Here is an 18,453-nt window from a genome sequence, read left to right on the forward strand (position 1 = left end):
ATTATTAAAACTTTTTTTGCGGGAGAGGGGGAAGCGATCTATGACTAAAAAGTAATTCGTAATGAATGTAAACAAAGGTTGTGGACACACAAGTAAGAAAGACCAATGTAAAAAAAAATGTAATTAAGCACTTTCAGTAGGAACACAGGATGGTTAAATTTACTTTGTGTTGTAAGATTGCTATAGAAATATTTCACCTCAAAACACATGCACAACCTCTTTGTGAAACAACCTCTAATTACAGAGAGAAATTAATCCTGAAAAGCAGCATCTCTCACACACACACATGATCTTCTATGAAAACTCATGTATGACAAGTAGGAACATCTTCTGTGCGCCCAGAGGAACAAATAGACCTCTTTAAGCATTAAAATTGTATCACAGCCTTAACCTAAAAATAATAACAACAATATAATAATAACAACAAACTTACCACTGTCTGGAATTGGTAGTGGTGAGTTCTTTAACTTTAGATTTTGTTTCCCTTTTGTGGGTTTTTCTACATTCACATCCTCCTTTTTCCCTTTCCTCTTTGGGGGCTGAGGAGATGAGTTGTCGCTGGATCCTACAGTTGACTTAGATTGGCGATCATTTCCCTAAGTGGCAAAAGATTAGATCCTTATTATTGGCTAATGAACTCACAAAGTGATTCCTAGTTAAAAAAAATAATAATAATAAATAAATAAATAAATAAATAATTAACTAGGCATTAGGTAAATGGGACAGGGGCCAGAGATGGATGCATTGTGCTGATTCTGCTTCTATCCATTTTAATACCTACAATTAACTCTTCCTAGTGGCAAAAGAAGGGTCTAGGAGAGGAAGAAGAAAAATAATGATTGTTGATTAGTTAATATTACCATGTATTCCATAAAATTAAGTCACTCAATCTTCATACCCCGTAAGACAGGTACTGTTGTCACCCCATTGTAAAGAGGAGAAATGCCAGACCGGTTTGGCTCAATGGATAGAGCGTCGGCTTGGGGACTGAAGGGTCCCGGGTTCGATTCCGGTCAAGGGCATGTACCTTGGTTACGGGCATATCCCCAGTGGGGGGTGTGCAAGAGGCAGCTGATCAATGATCCCCAGTGGGGGGTGTGCAAGAGGCAGCTGATCAATGACGCTCTCTCATCGATGTTTCTAACTCTATCTCTCTCCCTTCCTCTCTGTACAAAATCAATAAAATACATATTTAAAAAAAAATAAAAAATAAAGAGGAGAAAAGGAGGCTTAGTGCTTGGGAAGTAAGCCTTATCCAAGGTCATGCCCTCGGCAAAGAGCACAGCAGGCCTTCTGCCCTAACCATCCCCTCCCTCCTGTGCTTTCTGAAGAATCAGCAGCTACCTATTAAATGAGAAACAGAGACAATCCTCAGCTTGATCGGTTAATCAAGAAATACCTTCTTAACTGGTAGTCACTGTGAATGTATAGGACAGACATTTGAAGAGACATACACTGCGCTTGTAGAAATCTCCAATATTTACTCATCTGTTGGTGACTGCAATGGTCTCTATGAATTGCAAATCCAGAGCAACATAGGCCCCAGCAGTCCACATTTCTGAAAGGCAGCGCCCGTAATCACACCTCCAGTGGTTGCCTCCAGTCCCCAAATATTTCTGGAAATGAAGACCTTACATTTGCAAAGTGGGCTCCTCAGCAGAAAGGTGGACTGAGTTTTAGCGATTCCTGTCACTGGCCCAAGTATGGCTCCTGTGGAGCCACATAATAGCCACTACAGTGGTGGTTACTGTTAGTGCTCAAGGGACAGCTATGCTGGTCTCAGCTACTGTGTGGCCATTGCTACAGCAAGAGACTCCCTCCTAACAAGACAGCCTTGACTCTCAGATGCTCCAGTGCTAAACTTACCTGAGTGTGTAGGGTGTGAAGCTGCAGGCAATAGAAAAATTGTAAGTTTTAGAAACCCAAAATACCTGGTTCAGAGCCACTGCTCTGCCAGTAATCACCTATGGGAACTTAGACCAGTTCCTTCCTTGTTTGGCCTGTCTCCTCATCAGTTAAAAGGAGTTAATGTACCTGCCTTTAGGTCTATAATAAGAATAAAATGGCCCAGTTTATAAAGTAACTGGTACTGTGCCTGACATAGTATTCATTCAATGAGTATCAGAGTGCTTTCTATAAGAGCAAAGAGATAATATATTTTTCTTAAAATCCTATCAAACACACATATTGGGTGCAATCTTTATGCAATATTTGTACTATGCTAGTATCTAAAAATAAATGTAATATAAAATAAACAAATCTGCCTGGAAACCTATTATAACTGCTCAATTTAAACATTTATATATTCAGTCACTGAAAAGTATTTAAATAGTTTTAGCCATCACCCAATTAAGAACAGCAAAATGCACAGCCTTACAAATGAAGCTATTTATGCTATTTTGTCACAGCCTACAAGAAAATGAATTATGCATAGATTTATTAACAGTATAAAATATGTCTGAATCTATAACACTTTTTTGCATAATTTAATTTCCTATTCAGACTGCAATTTAAACATACAGTTTCCATTTAATTATTGCATTAGCTGCTACCAGAGCTGTGGTATGTTTTTTATTCCTTTTCTTTTCTTCAATGATTCTCTTCCGAAAGGCCATAAATTGCCTGGCAGAAGAAATAGATAATATGACTAAAGAGGAGGTTCTGAAACGATCAGCCAGGTCTCATATTCCAGTATATTTTCAACCATATCTACTCATTCCAAGATTTTAAAACTGTAAAAGTCTTGAATGAAACAAGTAACCTCTCTAGCAAGCCTCTGGGAACATTCAGAGATGCTGTGGAACTTCCAGGGACTAACATGAAGTGTTGTGAATGAGAAGCTTTGGATCTTGGCACAACAAGTTTTACAGCTCACTTGGAAAAATCTTGTTCACAGAGGGGTATAACAATGGAGAAGCAGAGCCCCATCCTGGAATGGAATGCCTAGGGGTTACATAATTTTAAAAACTCTCTTGTTGAACATTCAGAAAATTCTGCTTTACCACGTTCCTGGTAGCGACACTCAGAAAGGTGATTGTGGATCATCAAGAAAGAATAGTTTATTCTCTAATAACTATATAGGGCATGACTTTCAAAACTGCTGCTCAGGCATTACCCAATAATGACTACTCATAAGGCACTTTGTAAGAACAAAAATGAGAACAAGGGAAAAATTGTTTTGGAATTAGAAGATTGGTTAATAATTTAAATGCTTATCCTTTTAAAAATGTTAATTCACCTAAAATGTTAATATAAAAAATATGTAAGAAATTATATATATATATATATATATATACAAGGCCCAGTGCACAAAATTCATGCACTGGAGCAGGCGGGGAAGGGGGGAGCCCTTGTCAGACATCTCTCTCACAATCTGGGGCTGCTGCTTCTAACTGCTCACCTGGCTGCCTGACTGATTGCCCCTAACAACTTCTGCCTGCCAGCCTGATTAACACCTAACTGCTCCCCTGCCAGCCCAATCGCCCCCAACTGCCCTTCCCTGCCAGCCTGGTCACCCCCAATTACCCTCCCCTGCAAGCCTGTTCCCCCCCCACCCACCCCAACTGCCCTGCTCTGCAGCCTGATGGCTCCCAATTGCCTTCCCCTACAGGCCTGGTTCCTCCCAACTGCTGGCCTGGTTGTCCCAACTGCCCTTCCCTGCTGGCATGATCTCACCCCCAACTGCCCTCCCCTGCCAGCCAATTTGGTTCTAATTGCTCAGTTTCTATGCCAGTCAGTGTCAAAATCTCTGCCTCCTAGGCAGCCATTGGTTCCTCACAGTTTACCCAGATTTGGTTCTGATTGGTCAGTTTCTATGCCAGTCAGTGTCTCTGGGCCTATCAATGAGGCCTGATCAGAAAGGTAGGACTGATCAGCAGCCCTGGTGGAGGCCTGAAGAGAAATGGAAGCACAGCTGCAGGCCAGGCCTGGAGAGAGAGAGGCAAGTACTAATCAACAGCTACCACAGAGGCTATGGATCAGGCCTGGCTTCTCTCTTTAGGCCTCTCTCCAGGCTGATTCTCAGCCCCCTAAGCAGTCAGTGCTGGGTCACCATGCCTGCAGCATAGCAGTCAGTGCTCGGTCATCATGGCAACCCAGCTCTGACTTCTGGTTGGTCAAGCCCTCAGTTGTAACAGACCCAGGGTTTTTATATATTGGTATATTGGGATATATAAGGAGATACATATATCCTTAGAGAAGGGAGGGAGGGAGGGAGGGAGGGAAGGAGAGAGAGAGAGAGAGAGAGAGAGAGAGAAAGAGAGAGAGAGAGATGAAGAAGGAAATTTTCCTTCTTTTGGAGACTTCCACCTGTGACTAATTACTTGAGCACATATAGTCATTACTATTTTGGGAATAGAGTGGATAGAGAAGTTAGTTTTGCCGTCTCACACAGCTATGCCAATTGATGACACAATGTTATTGAGTAGCTCTTATGTGCTAAAAAAAATTAACACAAATATTTCCAAATTTATAGATAGATACAATTGTCATCACTTTATAGATAATAAAAGAACTTAGTTTCTCAAGATTACCGAGGTCTGATTTTTCTGTTACACAAGAGCTTCTTGATGCCAAAGCACTAGAAACAGCTATTATATTGTATGGTTCCCTAAAAACAGCCACCTGGAAGTGACACAGTGGAAAGAATCAAGAAGCAGCTAATTTTACAGCATGTCTTATGCAAAAACTTGACTTCAGTCATACTTAAACCACTGTCCTGCCTGTTGCCTCACACATATCTCAGCTTATTAGACAGGAATAGAAAAGTTCAAGCTCAAACTAGCAAAAAAATAAAATAAAATAAAATAAAATAAAATAAAATAAAATAAAATAAAAAAATACCAAGAGCCTGGCTGATGTGGCTCAGTGGTTGGGCATCGACCTATGAACTAGGAGGTCATGGTTCCATATCCAGTCAGGGCACATGTCTGGGTTGCAGGCTTCACCCCCAGTGAAGTGTGTGCAGGAGAAAACTCATCAATGATTCTCTCTCAGCATTGATGTTTCTATCACTCTCTCCTTCCCTTCCTCTCTCTGAAATCAACAAAAATATATTTTTGGGGAAAAAACTAACAAGAGTCTTTCTATCACCATCACTCTACCGAAACTGGGATTTTTATATAGTTCCCAAAGCAATGTCCAACAAATTGAAACAGCTCAGGTTTATTTCATTACTGCAGAAACTCATTTCCAGCCCCCACAAAAACATGTCATAAAACATCAAGTTTAAAATAATTCTGTGAGGGTTTTGCCTATTGGAGCAGCTTTCACCACCTGTGTCTCAGGGATGCCCCTGGGTGGAGGACTTGAAGAGCAGGAACTGGACAGCACTCAGACTGGTGCTGCTCTCGCTTAAGCATCTGGTGAGAGCACATGTGAGAAGCCCTCCCATCCACGCTGAACACAGCTTCTGCACCGATAAATGGTGGAGCATTTTAGGAGCATGTGGAACTTTTCTTGCTTCACAGTGACTCTGTGATATGTAGATAATGATGTGGGTGTCTTTTAAAACAAAACCTTAACAATTATAATATCTTAATTTGTAAATCATTGATCACAAGATGTATTAGCCATATAGTCATTAAAAAAGTCTTCGGCTTTAACTTTCAAATACTTCTCTGATTTTGCACCTCTCCCACTAGAGGGCACTCTGATTCTATATGGAGTGGCCTCACAGGTAGAGAACAGCCTTTTGCTGATGGGTTTATTTTTCAAACTTTGTAAAACTTAAGACAATTCACTTAAATCTTCCTTTTGTTTTCAAGACTAGGGCCACAATTTAAAAATATTCACAACTGCCCTGGCTGAGTGGCTTAGTTGGTAGGAGTGTTGTCCCATACACCAAAAAGTGACAGGTTTGATTCCTGGTCAGGGCACATGCCCAGATTACAGGCTCTTCCCACAGGAGGGGGTGTGCGGAAGGCAGCCAATTGATGTTTCTCTCTCATTGATATTTCTGTCTCACTATCTGTCTCCCTTCCTTTCTTTCTAAAAAAAAAAAAATCAATAAAACATATTTTTAAAAAATACAAAACAAAATAAAACATATCCTCAGGTGAGAATTTTAAAAATCTATAATAAGCACTGGTTGGTTTGGCTCAGTGGATAAGAGCATTGGCCTGCAGATTAAAAGGTCCCAGGTTCGATTCTGGTCAAGGGCATGTACCTTGTTTGGGGGCATATACCCTGTGAGAGGGGTGCAGGAAGCAGCTGAAAGATGTTTCTCTCTCATCGATGTTTCTAACTCTCTATTTGTCTCCCTTCCTCTCTGTAAAAAAATCTATAATAATAAAAGTGCTAATTAGACCGGACAGCCTAACGACCTTCTGGACATCATTCCGATGTCTTTCTGGACGAAGCAGCAGCAGTGGGGGCTGACGCAGAGGTGGTTAGGGGCAATCAGGCAGGAAGGCAAGAATTATAGGTGATCAGGAAGGCAGGCAGAGTAGTTAGGGGCAATCAGACAGGAAGGTGGGTAGTTAGGGGCGATCAGGCAGGCAGGCAGGTAAGCAGGTTGAAGCCAATGGTGAGGGGGATGTTTGACTGCTGGGATAGGGCCTAAACCTGCAGTTGGACATCCCCCACAGGGTTCCGGATTGCAAGAGGGTGCAAGCCAAATTTCGTGCACCAGGCCTCTAGTATATGATAAAAGTGGTCCCAATTTGCTCATTTCAGTGACTACCCCAGCACTCAGAGTCTGTATCAGGGTGGTTTCTGGTCTTGCCCTGCTTTGTGCAAGGCATTCCCTAGCTGATCTGAAGGAATCTGCTTGACCCCAAGAACCCCTCACTCCTCACATTCCCTACCATAAGGGTGGATCTCTGCTGTCCAAGTCACTTATGCACCAGCAAACTGTGGCAGCTTTCTCTCTCTTTCTTTAAAGTTCTATCAAGCCCTAACCACACTCCCCTTCATTATTCAATAAAGCAATCCCTAGAAAGCTGTGTGGAAAAATGAATTCCTAAAATCCAGGTCTGTGTACCCTTTGACGTGCACCATGAGTTCAGGGATGCTTTCCCGCTGATTTGGCAGTGGATCCCCAAGTTTAAAGCCAGCTTTCTCAGAGTGCAGTTCACTCACCCTCCCCATCCCCCAATTCAGTGCCACACAGTTAACATTTTTAAGAACACATGCACTCTCCAGGGCACCAATTGATTAAAGGAAAGGTGTAAATAAATCCTTCTGTTAAAAATAGTTTGTGACTCTGGAATTCTGACCTAAGTTTTTCTCTCTGTGGGGTTCACTGACAGTCACACACACGTCCACTAACCAGGTTTTGAGAGCTTACCATGTGCCAGGTGAGGTATTCCTCTCTGTTCAAATATGACCTCATAAAAGAGGCCTACCCACCCACCAGGATGTTATGACACTTTCTCTCTCCATGACTTTTTTTGAAATATATTTTTATTGATTTCAGAGAGGAAGGGAGAGATAGAAACATCAATGATGAGAGTGAATCATTGATCAGTTGCCTCCTTCATGTCCCTAACTGGGAATCAACCCTGCAAACCGGGCCTGTGCCCTGACAAAAAAATCAAACCATGACCTCCTGATTCTAGGTCAACATTCAACCACTGAGCCACACCAGCAGGGCTCTTTACATGTCTTCTTAAAAAAAAAAAAAAAATTAAAAAAAAAAAATATATATATATTATTGATTTTTTACAGAGAGGAAGGGAGAGCTATAGAGAGTTATAAACATCAATGAGAGAGAAACATGGATCAGCTACCTCCTCCTACACACCCCCTACTGGGGATTGAGCCCGCAATCAAAAGTATATGCCCTTGACTGGAATAGAATCTGGGACCCTTCAGTCTGCAGGCTGATGCTCTATCCACTGAGCCAAACCTATTAGGGCTCTTCCTATGTTTTCTTTTTTTAAATTTTTTAAAAATATATTTTATTGATTTTTTTACAGAGAGGAAGGGAGAGGGACAGAAAGTCAGAAACATTGATGAGAGAGAAACATTGTTCAGCTGCCTCCTGCACACCCCCCTCTGGAGATGTGCCTGCAACCAAGGTAGATGCCTTGACCGGAATCGAACCTGAGACCCTTCAGTCCACAGGCCAACGCTCTATCCACTGAGCCAAACCGGTTCTAGCTCTTCCTATGTCTTGATGCATTTTCATCGAGGTTCTCACTAACTAATACTAAATATATTGTGTATTTGTTTCTTTTTCTTCTTCTATATGTTCATTGTTTTCTCAGGAATCTCTGCCTCCCACTACCCACCAAGCACTAAAATGTACTCAGTAAATGCCTGTGATGAATGTATCAACCAATAATAACAGACCATCACAACATATTTAAAGGAGAATTATCATAGATGCCCATTTCCCCTGCTGTCACCTGTCCAAGTAACCTGAATCACATGCCTGGACACCAGCTGTCCCACAGCCTCCGCTCCTATTCTTGCCCCAACTCACTTTCTGTAGAATTGTCTTTTAAAAATGTAAAGCAAATGGTATCACCCTCTTCTTCCAACCCTCAAATGGTATCCTATCAAGGAATAAAACCCAAACCCAGGTTCTGGGCTGCCTGCCGATTTTATCGCAGACCACATTGGCCTTCTTCCTGCCCTCCTCACTTGCCAAGCTCATTACCAAGAGCCTCTGTAATTCTTCCTCTGCTGTAAAGGCTCTTTTCTCCCCCGCCCCAGCTTTGTATAACAAGCTCTATCATTCAACTCTCTGTCTTAGAGAACTTTTACCTATAGGTTCCCTGCCATGTTTTAGTTAACACAAAGCACCTCCACCATCTGATAATGAAAGTCCCATCAGGTCTTAAACCTGCCTATCTGTTCACCATTATATGCCTGGTAACCTAGAGTAGTTCCTGGCACTTAGTAAGTATAATACTTCATTAATGTGTTGAGCGGATAACTGAATGAGCAGATGAATGGATGGACAAATGTGCAGCCTGCTTTGGGGGTATTGTGGAAAGAGGAACAAGCTCTGCTATCATTTCCTTTTTCTAAGTCAGAGGAAGGAAATATAAATCTGAGTCTTTGCTTTCTATGAGATGGAAATAGTCTGTCATTATAGGTTACTTACTCAAAGAGGCTTTCCAGACACACCTTTCTAAGGTATTCTCTTTTGATTGCCTCTCATATTCCTCAGCACTGTTCTTTCATTTTCATCACGTAATTATCCATCTATTTGTGGAATAATTTAACCTTTGTCTTCCCAATTAAACCACAAACGAAGAGAAAGCACCATGTCTCTTTGTTCATCACCGTCTCCCTGGGGCTTAGTTCCTCACCAAATACATGGAAAACCTAATCAATCATTATTAGATGACACAATATTCATAGCACAAATTCTAAATTGCATGTGAGTGCCTCCTGCACATGAATTTTAAAGCAGAAAACTCTTTTTAAATAAACATTTCAGACATTCCAAATTACAGAGTAGTAAGCATATAATTCCAAAGTTGATTTTTATTGTGAATGCAAAAGTTGAGCCATGATCTTGATTCTAACATCACCTTTCCCTGTGACCTAGGATCATTTATTCAACTACAGTGAGTCTCTGTTCAGTCATCACTCTTCCAGTAGTAATGGGAGAATGAATGAGCTCATATTTGCCTGGAACACAGAAAAGACTCCACTACAAAGTCCTGAAAAAGAATAAGAGGACAAAATTTCCAAAGCCTAAATTCATGGGTTTATTTAGCTTTATAGTGGCTAACATATTTTTCAACCATTGGGAATATTCTCCATCTTCTTTCTCTCTCTACCCTTATTATTTGTCTCAAACCTGAGGCCTCTGTGGTTCTCACTGCACTCTCTCTACAGGTGCCACTCACCCATCCTCTCACTGAACAGCATGGAGAGGCCTGCTTCCTGCCAGGCTATGCTAGGTGCCAGGAAAGAACACTACAATGGCAGGTGTCTGCTCTTCAATTGTGACCATAATGTATTGTAGATGAACTTGCAAATATACATCTGATGGCCACATCAGGTCTCAGACTCCATCATTTATCATTACTTGTGGAACATTTCTACTAGATTTCATAATGACACTTCCAACTTAAGCAGGTCATTATTTTTCCTGATTGCCTTCTTCTTGGCCATTGTACTACCATTTACTCAGGCATCCAAGCTCAAAAACTTGCAGTTATCTTTATCTCTAACCTATCCAATAACCCCATGTGTCCAATCACCAACCATATGCTTTATTTGTTTTTGAGCAGTAATCACCTCCTGCTACTTCTACCACCTACCAGACTAGACTCTTATCACTTGACTACAGGCCCAGTGCATGAAATTTGTGCATGGGTAGGGTTCCTAGTGGCTGCCAGCTGCTGGCCAGGGCCAGGGCCTCATTTCCCCAGGCAGTCTGCCTCTGCATTTGGCTGGAACTGGGCCAGTTGGGGGCAGGGGCCATGGGCATTGGTTGGCTGGCCCTGGCCCCTGATCAAACTCCTGGTTGAGGGGACAATTTGCATATTAGGTTTTTATTATATAGGATACCAAGGCCATTGCTTGTAATTGTAGCATAACTGACATCTCACTTATGGCCTTTCACCACATTAAGTCTTTCTGCACATAAAAGATCTAACCTTCCTAGAATGGATTTGAATTAACGTGTTCACTTCTCAGAAGCCCTCATGAGCTGCCCTCTACTTAAAGATAAAGATTAGATTCCTCATTCTGACATTCCAAGTCATCTAACACTGCCATTACTACCATTTCAGGCAATCAACATCCACACCACAGAAGAAAGACCCTCTGTTTCAGTCACCTGAGCAATTCATTGTTCCCTGGGGTCAGAAGCACAGGCTTCCTCCAGGAAGGCCACCTGGTCGCAATCCCTCCCCTGCCAGTTGCTCAACAGAAGCCTTTAGATGTGGTACTTCCATGGTCTGCTTCCTTTTCTTATTTTTAAATAAGTAATAATAGTACCTGCCTCATGGGGTGAAGATTAAGTAAATCACACCTGTAAAGACACTGTCATAGTGTTCCCTAAGTATCAGCCAGTATTATTGCTTCTCGTTTCCTCACACTGTTCCTTCTATCTGAAGCCCTTCCCCCCTCATTGACTTTCCCTTAATCTTAAACAGTCCTCAAAGGCAGAACTCTAATTCAACTTTCTCCATGTACTTTGACCAGTGCACATTGATGCCTTCTGTCTCTCTCATGTTTACCAGTCCCATCCAAATTTGGTTTTTAGCTTGTTGGTTACCTTTTCAAGCTATCTTCCCTATTCCAATGAGATTGTACATTTCTTGAGGGGCAAGTGCTTTGTCATAAGTTGTATGAGTTCCAGTGAATGAGTGGCTAATAAAGGTTTGCTGTTTGTTATGCTAAATTCAGCACTACTTCTTCACGCAAAATTATTTTTCTTTTTTTCAAGAATTTCACATGATATAACCAAAAGAATGGAGAAATATCTAAATCATCACTAGGAAGCAGTATCATTGCCAAATAGCCATTTATTTCACAAAACACCATAATAAGAATTTTGCCTCCTTAATTCAGAAAGGGGAATATTAAATCAGTCCTGACCACTACAGGTCTGGAAATTCAATCAAAAGGGTGGAAAGAGACACCTTAGCTAGATGTACTCTGTCAAAGCAACACTGTGGCATGACATAAATCTCATCTCCATGAGAACTACAGACGAAAAATACAAAGACCTTACCTACTAACTGTGTGTCACAATTCCCACATTATAGGCATTTAATAAACTTTGTTGAATTTGCAAATAAATGAATGATGAATGGAAAAGATTCAGATAGAGGATAAGTATTTGAAATGATTCTCTACCTTTTAAAGAACTATATGTGAGGGTCACTATTTTCTTACAAAAACTTCTTTTTTAGTCTTTGTCATAGATAGGAAATAGGACTGGGTGGACCACTAATGGGACCTACCCAGCATTTCTTCTAGTTTTATGTATTATTGCCTAGATTTCAACTGAGATATAAGTTGTATCAGGTCTATACACAAGGAAAAAGATACTTATTTAAAAATATATATTCTAAAAATGTTAGCTCTCTTTTAAGACCTTAATTGTAACATCAATGTTCTAGTGTTGTTTCACACAATTGTTTATATTTTATTTCTTCAAATTTAATTTAAATCCAAAGGACAGTCTCAATGTATTGTACAGAAATACAGGACATTATTTAATAAACCATATGATACTTACACTCCCTTTACACTTTCTGGATCCCACAATAGGAGGCAGTGAAGAAGCTTTCTGACTGCGAAAACAAATTGCAATTTAGAAATAATGAGTGTTTTATTTACAAATAATATACAACGCAAGACAATTGTCATCCCAATTTGTTATCCCAATTTGTAAGTCAACTGTTTACTGATATCAGTGTTTCCCAAAAGTACTATATACGTTCCCAATTTCACAAGAACCACCATAAAATTTCAAAATTCCACTCCAAAATATGTTTAATATTTTTCTGCACACTATTGTAATTTATACTTACAAGAAACCTTTAGTACCACAGTATATTCTTTCTCAGCATTTTTATTTAATTCTCAAGCTGAGTAATGATTTTGCTAAATTGAGTTTAAAATAATAAATTTATCTCTTTTTAAATGCCTATTCTGTCTGCCTCTGATAGGAGCTCAGAATGGTAGCACACTGACATTTTTATTCAGGGTCTTTCTAAACTAGTCACTCTTGTCAAAAAATAAAAAAACTCTCTTCAACTATAGGAATGTTGTTTCACGGATGTCTATATTATTAGAAAAAGATCTATTCTGAAACTCTGTAAATAAGAGGATTCAGAGATAAATGTAATCTTACTAATATGCCTGAGAAAGGTCACCATGAGTTAGAGTTTTCCCACTGCCATCAATTACACACTGACGCTTGTGTTGCAACACAGTGTTGCTTGGCAGGCTGTGGAAGGATTTGATTTCATGGGTGGGTAAGGATGGTTAGCAATAAGTCTGCTGGTGAGTAATTCTAAAGTGCTGGAAAACCATGTGCTCTCTCATACATTAAACAACATCCCTGAAATTTGGTTTTATTTAATACTTATCTAGAGACCTTCAGCTAAGCTCTCCATCAGGCTTCACAAACTGTGAATTAATGGACAACATATTGGTGACATTCTGCTCTGTCTCTACAAGTATCACCCACCCTAGCAGGGAACCACCAAAATATTCCGTTTCCAATAGCGAAGTGGTCACGGAATATCTGTAGAGGTAGATCCTGTGGCACCGTGAGCAAGCCTATGGGAGGGTCCCAGCATGTGCCAGGAGCCAGGGCTCCTCAGGCATGCCTATAAGGTCCAGCTACTTGGCTGAAATAAGGCATATTTCACCAATATATAACATTTCATAGAGAAAAAACGGTCCACAATGTATTATGAGCAATTATAATTGTTATCTATAAAGTTTTGCATATATTAACTATAAAAGCGATTAATCTATTTATTTTGCACAAGTGGAATTGTATTGTTTTTGTATTTTACAGTTATTATTAAAAGGTGTATAAAATATTATGGGTTTTTTTTTTAAACACCTTTAGATGTTTTATATGCACCAGCTGAAAAATTATTTGGCCCAACTAAGCAGTTAAGAGATTCTTAAAACTTCTAATAATGTATGTTTTAAAGAAGCTAATTGGCCTGCCATTGTGGTTCAGTGGTTGAGCATCAACCTATGAACTAAGAGGTCAAGGTTTGATTCCTGGTCAAGGTACATGTCTGAGTATATACATGCTCCTGCTCAATCCCTAAATATGGAACATGCAGGAGGCAGCCAACCAGTGATTCTCTCTCATCATCATTGATATTTCTCTCTTCGCTCTCTCTTCTTCTCTGAAATGAATAAAAAAATATGTATTTTTTTTAAAAAGAAGCTAATTGCCATGTATCTTCTTCATAAGAGTAAATCTTTATATTTTTTATAAAATCATAAATTAATAGCAAGAATATATATATATAGTAAAAAATATATATATATTATTTAGTCTTTCATAGTTTCCCAAAAATTATCGTGCAATAGATCTCAATCTCCAATCATGGCAAAAAAAAAACAAAAAAAAACAAAGGTCAGTGTATATCACATATGCTTTGCAGTCTAACTGATAAACTAGATTATGTAAAATATACCAGTGATCAGCAAAAGACTCAATGCTACTTCAAGTGATAACTAAAGTATGAGAAGTAAATGGGGATTAAAACTTACCCGTAAGACCTTCTCATGGTTGACTTGTCAAAAAGTAATTCACTGTAAGGCAATTTCTTAAACTTATCTCTGCCAACAGCCACATAAAACTGTCCATTCTCCAACTCTGTCCCACTTTCAACCAGTTTTCCTTCTAAAGTATAAAGTCTGCCAAAATATTATTAAATACCAACAATTAAAATTTTAACAAGTATTGAAAAAACTGCTTAAAATTACAAAGTAAATAAAAACATTCTGTTCTTATTTTGGCTCATCTGTTACTATCCCAATTATTGAATTAAAAACAGCCTCAAAGTCTAGCTGTTTCCAGATACACAGCTATGCTGCTTTTTCATTTCTTGCTATAAAAGTTAATTATGAATTTTGATTTTTCTATTTTGAAGGAAAAAGAAAAAAGAATGCCCTTCCTTTGCTTCAAAGACAGGAAATAATTAGATTCAACTAAATGCCAACATTATAATGCAGACACAGTTGCTGACTAGCTGCACAGTGTTTCATCCCAACGAAATGACAATCTAACATGATATCCCTAAGGCTGCCATATTAAGATTTTAGATGGGAAGATTTAACTGATACAGAAAGTGGTGCCTTAAATAAAGCCCAGCTTCTGTTGAAGTTTGATTGTTCTATTTACACTTGGTAAGTACTTTTAAAATTTATTTTCTTAATTTACTTGTCAGAACTATATGCCTCCTAAAGCATTCTGTGTATGAGCAGCCATCAGATTACATCTAAGCACCCAAAACTGGGTCAGAGAATAAGAGGTTGAGAGGGCAGGAGGTGAAAGAACCCATTGCCAGTATTAATGATGCAGAACCACATAACATTCCTGCTTCTTTCTTTTTTCCCCCTGCATTCCCTCATCTTCCCAGAATAGATTTCACAAGAACCTCCCTTTACTGTAAAACTGCTGCTGCAAACTACAATTAATATGTTACTTATTCAAAGAACAGTGATAATTTTGTAGACCATTTAAAGTATCCAGAGAATTTCTTTAAAGAACAGGGAGGGGGAAAGCCTACTAGGAAACTATACAGAAAGACAATGCAGATGTTTTGAAGGTTATAAACAAGAGCAACTAGATAGATTTCAAGAAAATCATTCAAAAATTATCCAGCTTCCTATACTGCATAATAAAGGTTAGTAACATTTGCAAAGGAAATGAAAAGTCCATTGACCTGTCTGCTTGTTTACTGATTATATAAAAAGAAAATAGCCACCAAAATCCTGGAATGTGTTTGTGTTGAGTTGGTATCAAGATCTTTTCTTTTATAACATTGTACTCCTCTCCCTACAAGTCAGCACTTCACCCAGGGTTCTGGTTTTCCTGCTTTGACCTAAACCATGGTTTCTGAGCATTGTTTGGACAAGACTATGCTCAGTTGAAGAGGTGGACTACAGATAACAGCACCCTTGGCTTCTACCCCATAGGTAGTGGTAGTAGCTGGCCCATTCCCATCTGGGGCTACCAGAAATGACTCCAGACCCTGTCAAATGTCCTCAAGAGGGAGACTTCCCCTGGTTGAGAAGTACTGGCTTAGACCCAGACATTCTTCTTTCATTTTTCCTTCAAAATAGGAAGATCGAAATTCATAATTAACTTTTATAGCAAGAAATGAAAAGGTAACATAGCTGTGGATCTGAAAACAGCTAAGATATTACTGTTTTCCTATATAGGTGGGAAAGAGGTCCTGCATAAGGCCTAGCCCATGATTTCAGCCTTTCTTTATGTGACTCTTGTTGACCTTCCTTTGCTACAAAGACAAGAAATGTAAATAGGAAGTTGAACCAGTTTTTATGAAATGTTTTTCATATATAAATAAATTGATGTGCAGTGTAGGATCTAACCGTAAGATTTTTTAATGTTCCCTTAAGGAAAAATAGGCATATCCCAAGTCAACAGCAACCAAATTTTACTCGTATTTGGCACTATATTAAGAATAAACTTTCTCTAAGTATTCAAATGTTCAGGGACATATAACTATATTTTCTTTGCTATATTTGTACTTGCACAAATTTTATTTCTATGTATGAATTTGTTCATATGTATAATTAGGTATATCTTGGGCATGCAGTTGTGTATATATATATTTTTTGTGCTTTATATTTTTTTATTTAGTGGGCTTATATTTATATATATGTCAAAAGACGCAATTATATCTTTAAAAAAAATCAACATATAACAACTAGAAGGCTAGATGCATGAAATTCGTGCACTCAGAGGGGGTCCCTCAGCTTGGCTTGTGCCCTCGCACAGTCAGGGAGCACTCGGGGGATGTTCGACAGTCAGACATCCTTAGCGCTGCTGCAGTGGCAGGAGAGGCTCCCTGTGGGAGTGCACTGACCACCAGGGGCCAGCTCCTGCGTTGAGCCTCTGCCCCCTGGTGGTCAGTGCATTCCATAGCAGCTGGTCAAACGGCCGAGTGACTGCCCCCTAGTGGTCAGTGCAAGTCAAAGCAAGCATTGAGCAGCCTTAGCATATCATTAGCATATTATGCACTGATTGGTTGAATGGCCATCCAGAAGAGCGGACACTTGGCATATTAAGCTTCTATTATATAGGATTGAGATCTGTGTAACTCTTCATCCCAAAATGAAACCCTGAAGGTTCAAAGTTTCAAATGAAATTTAAAAGTATGGAGACAAAAACATAGAAAAATATTTTTATAATCTTGGAGAAAGACCTAAACTAGTAATAAAACTTAATGATCAAAAGAAAAGATTGAAAATTCGACTGCATCAAAACTCATTATGTCTGTATACAAAAAGAAACATAAACAGTATCAAAAATACCGACTGGAAATATATTTAAAACATATGACAAAGGATCAATTTCCCTAATGTGTAAAGAGTGCCTACAAATCAATAAGACAAATATGCAAAGGCCATGACAGATAGTTCATATGTAATAGAAGATAAATATAGGCAATTATTCAGAGAATAATTTAGCAATGAAGAGCACAGGCTCTGGAGTCATACAGCCCACTAATCTGGTTGAATCAAGTCCTGTTTGTCATTATCTACATAATCTTGGGCAAGTAAGTTACCCCCTCTGTGTCTCATGTTTCATTAAAAGAGAATAATAACACTATTTACCCCATAGGATTGGTAAGTTAACAACATAAAGCATTCGAAATAATGCATTGCACAAAAGAAATGCTCAATGAATGACATTATTGTACTTTAAATAAATAAAAATCAACAAAAATAAAATAATACTTTTACCCAACATGAATGAAAAAACAAAATATTAAATTAACAGCACAGGTGAAAGTATGTACAACAGGCACTCAAGCACTTTTAGTGAGGGTGTAAGTCAGCACAAAGTCTTTGGAAGACAGTTGGCAGTATCTAACAAAATCTAAAATGCATTTACCAAAAGATACAATTCCACTTCCAGACTTTATTCTGCTGATAAACTCTATTTATATGCAAAGACATGAACATGCAATAGTGAAAGTTTGAAAATGATCTGTTTCCATCAAGAGTAGAATATTAAAATAGATTAGGGCACACTCATAAAATGGAAATTTTACAGTCATTAAAAATAATATGATAGAGCTATTTGTGCTAATAAAAATCTCCAAGATTTGTTGTCACAGTAAAATGGGGAATACCTATAATACAGTAAACAATAAAACAGTCTAAAAATAGGTATATTTATATATTTATTTGTGTGTATGTGTGTTACCATTTGTGTTTTGTTTTTTAAATAAGAGATTTATAGGCTTTTATATGCATGGAATATTTCTAGAATAATGCTGGTAGAGGAAAAGGGGAGCCAGAAGGGAGAGAAATGGTTTTTATTTATATTTTTGTCCTGCTTGAAATATCTTTTAACACAGGTAAAGTTTTGCTTTCAATTATATTTATATACTAAATATATTTATTTATACCTAATTATATTTAAAATCTAAATGGCTATGAAACAATATATATTAATATATGTTAATATGTACACACATTAAACTGAAAGACATAATTATTTTATCACATGTTTCTATAGATATATATATAAAAATGAAAATGGGCAGAGTATAACTTCTTAAAATCAGGAGTATGTTCTACCAGTGGAGTATGTTAGAGAGTTTGGGATAAAGACAGAATTCAAGAACAACCAGAAAACTCTTGATTAGATTTCAAGTTTTTGTATATATTATTAATATGTTCTGTACTTGTATATATTATTTGTAACCCTCCCACTTTTAAGGAACTAAATAAGTGAGCCTCTATCAAGGGATATTTTCATAGGCTTCACAATTTAAAAGCCATAACTTTAATTTTCCC

The 18,453-nt window shown here is 38.5% G+C and overlaps 1 protein-coding gene across 1 annotated transcript in view; it reads right to left on the reverse strand.

The window, feature by feature from the left end:
* Nucleotides 1-18,453, reverse strand: part of DCDC2 (doublecortin domain containing 2) — a 172,332-nt gene that overhangs the window by 103,011 nt on the left and 50,868 nt on the right. Inside the window, exons 5-7 of the mRNA XM_036447028.2 lie at nucleotides 14,167-14,313; nucleotides 12,158-12,212; nucleotides 434-596 (exon numbers count right to left, since the gene is read on the reverse strand). Coding sequence (XP_036302921.1) covers nucleotides 434-596; nucleotides 12,158-12,212; nucleotides 14,167-14,313 — 365 coding nt within the window. The remainder of the gene's footprint in view (nucleotides 1-433; nucleotides 597-12,157; nucleotides 12,213-14,166; nucleotides 14,314-18,453) is intronic.

Source organism: Pipistrellus kuhlii, unplaced genomic scaffold, assembly GCF_014108245.1.
Source record: "Pipistrellus kuhlii isolate mPipKuh1 unplaced genomic scaffold, mPipKuh1.p scaffold_m20_p_2, whole genome shotgun sequence".
NCBI lineage: Eukaryota > Metazoa > Chordata > Mammalia > Chiroptera > Vespertilionidae > Pipistrellus > Pipistrellus kuhlii.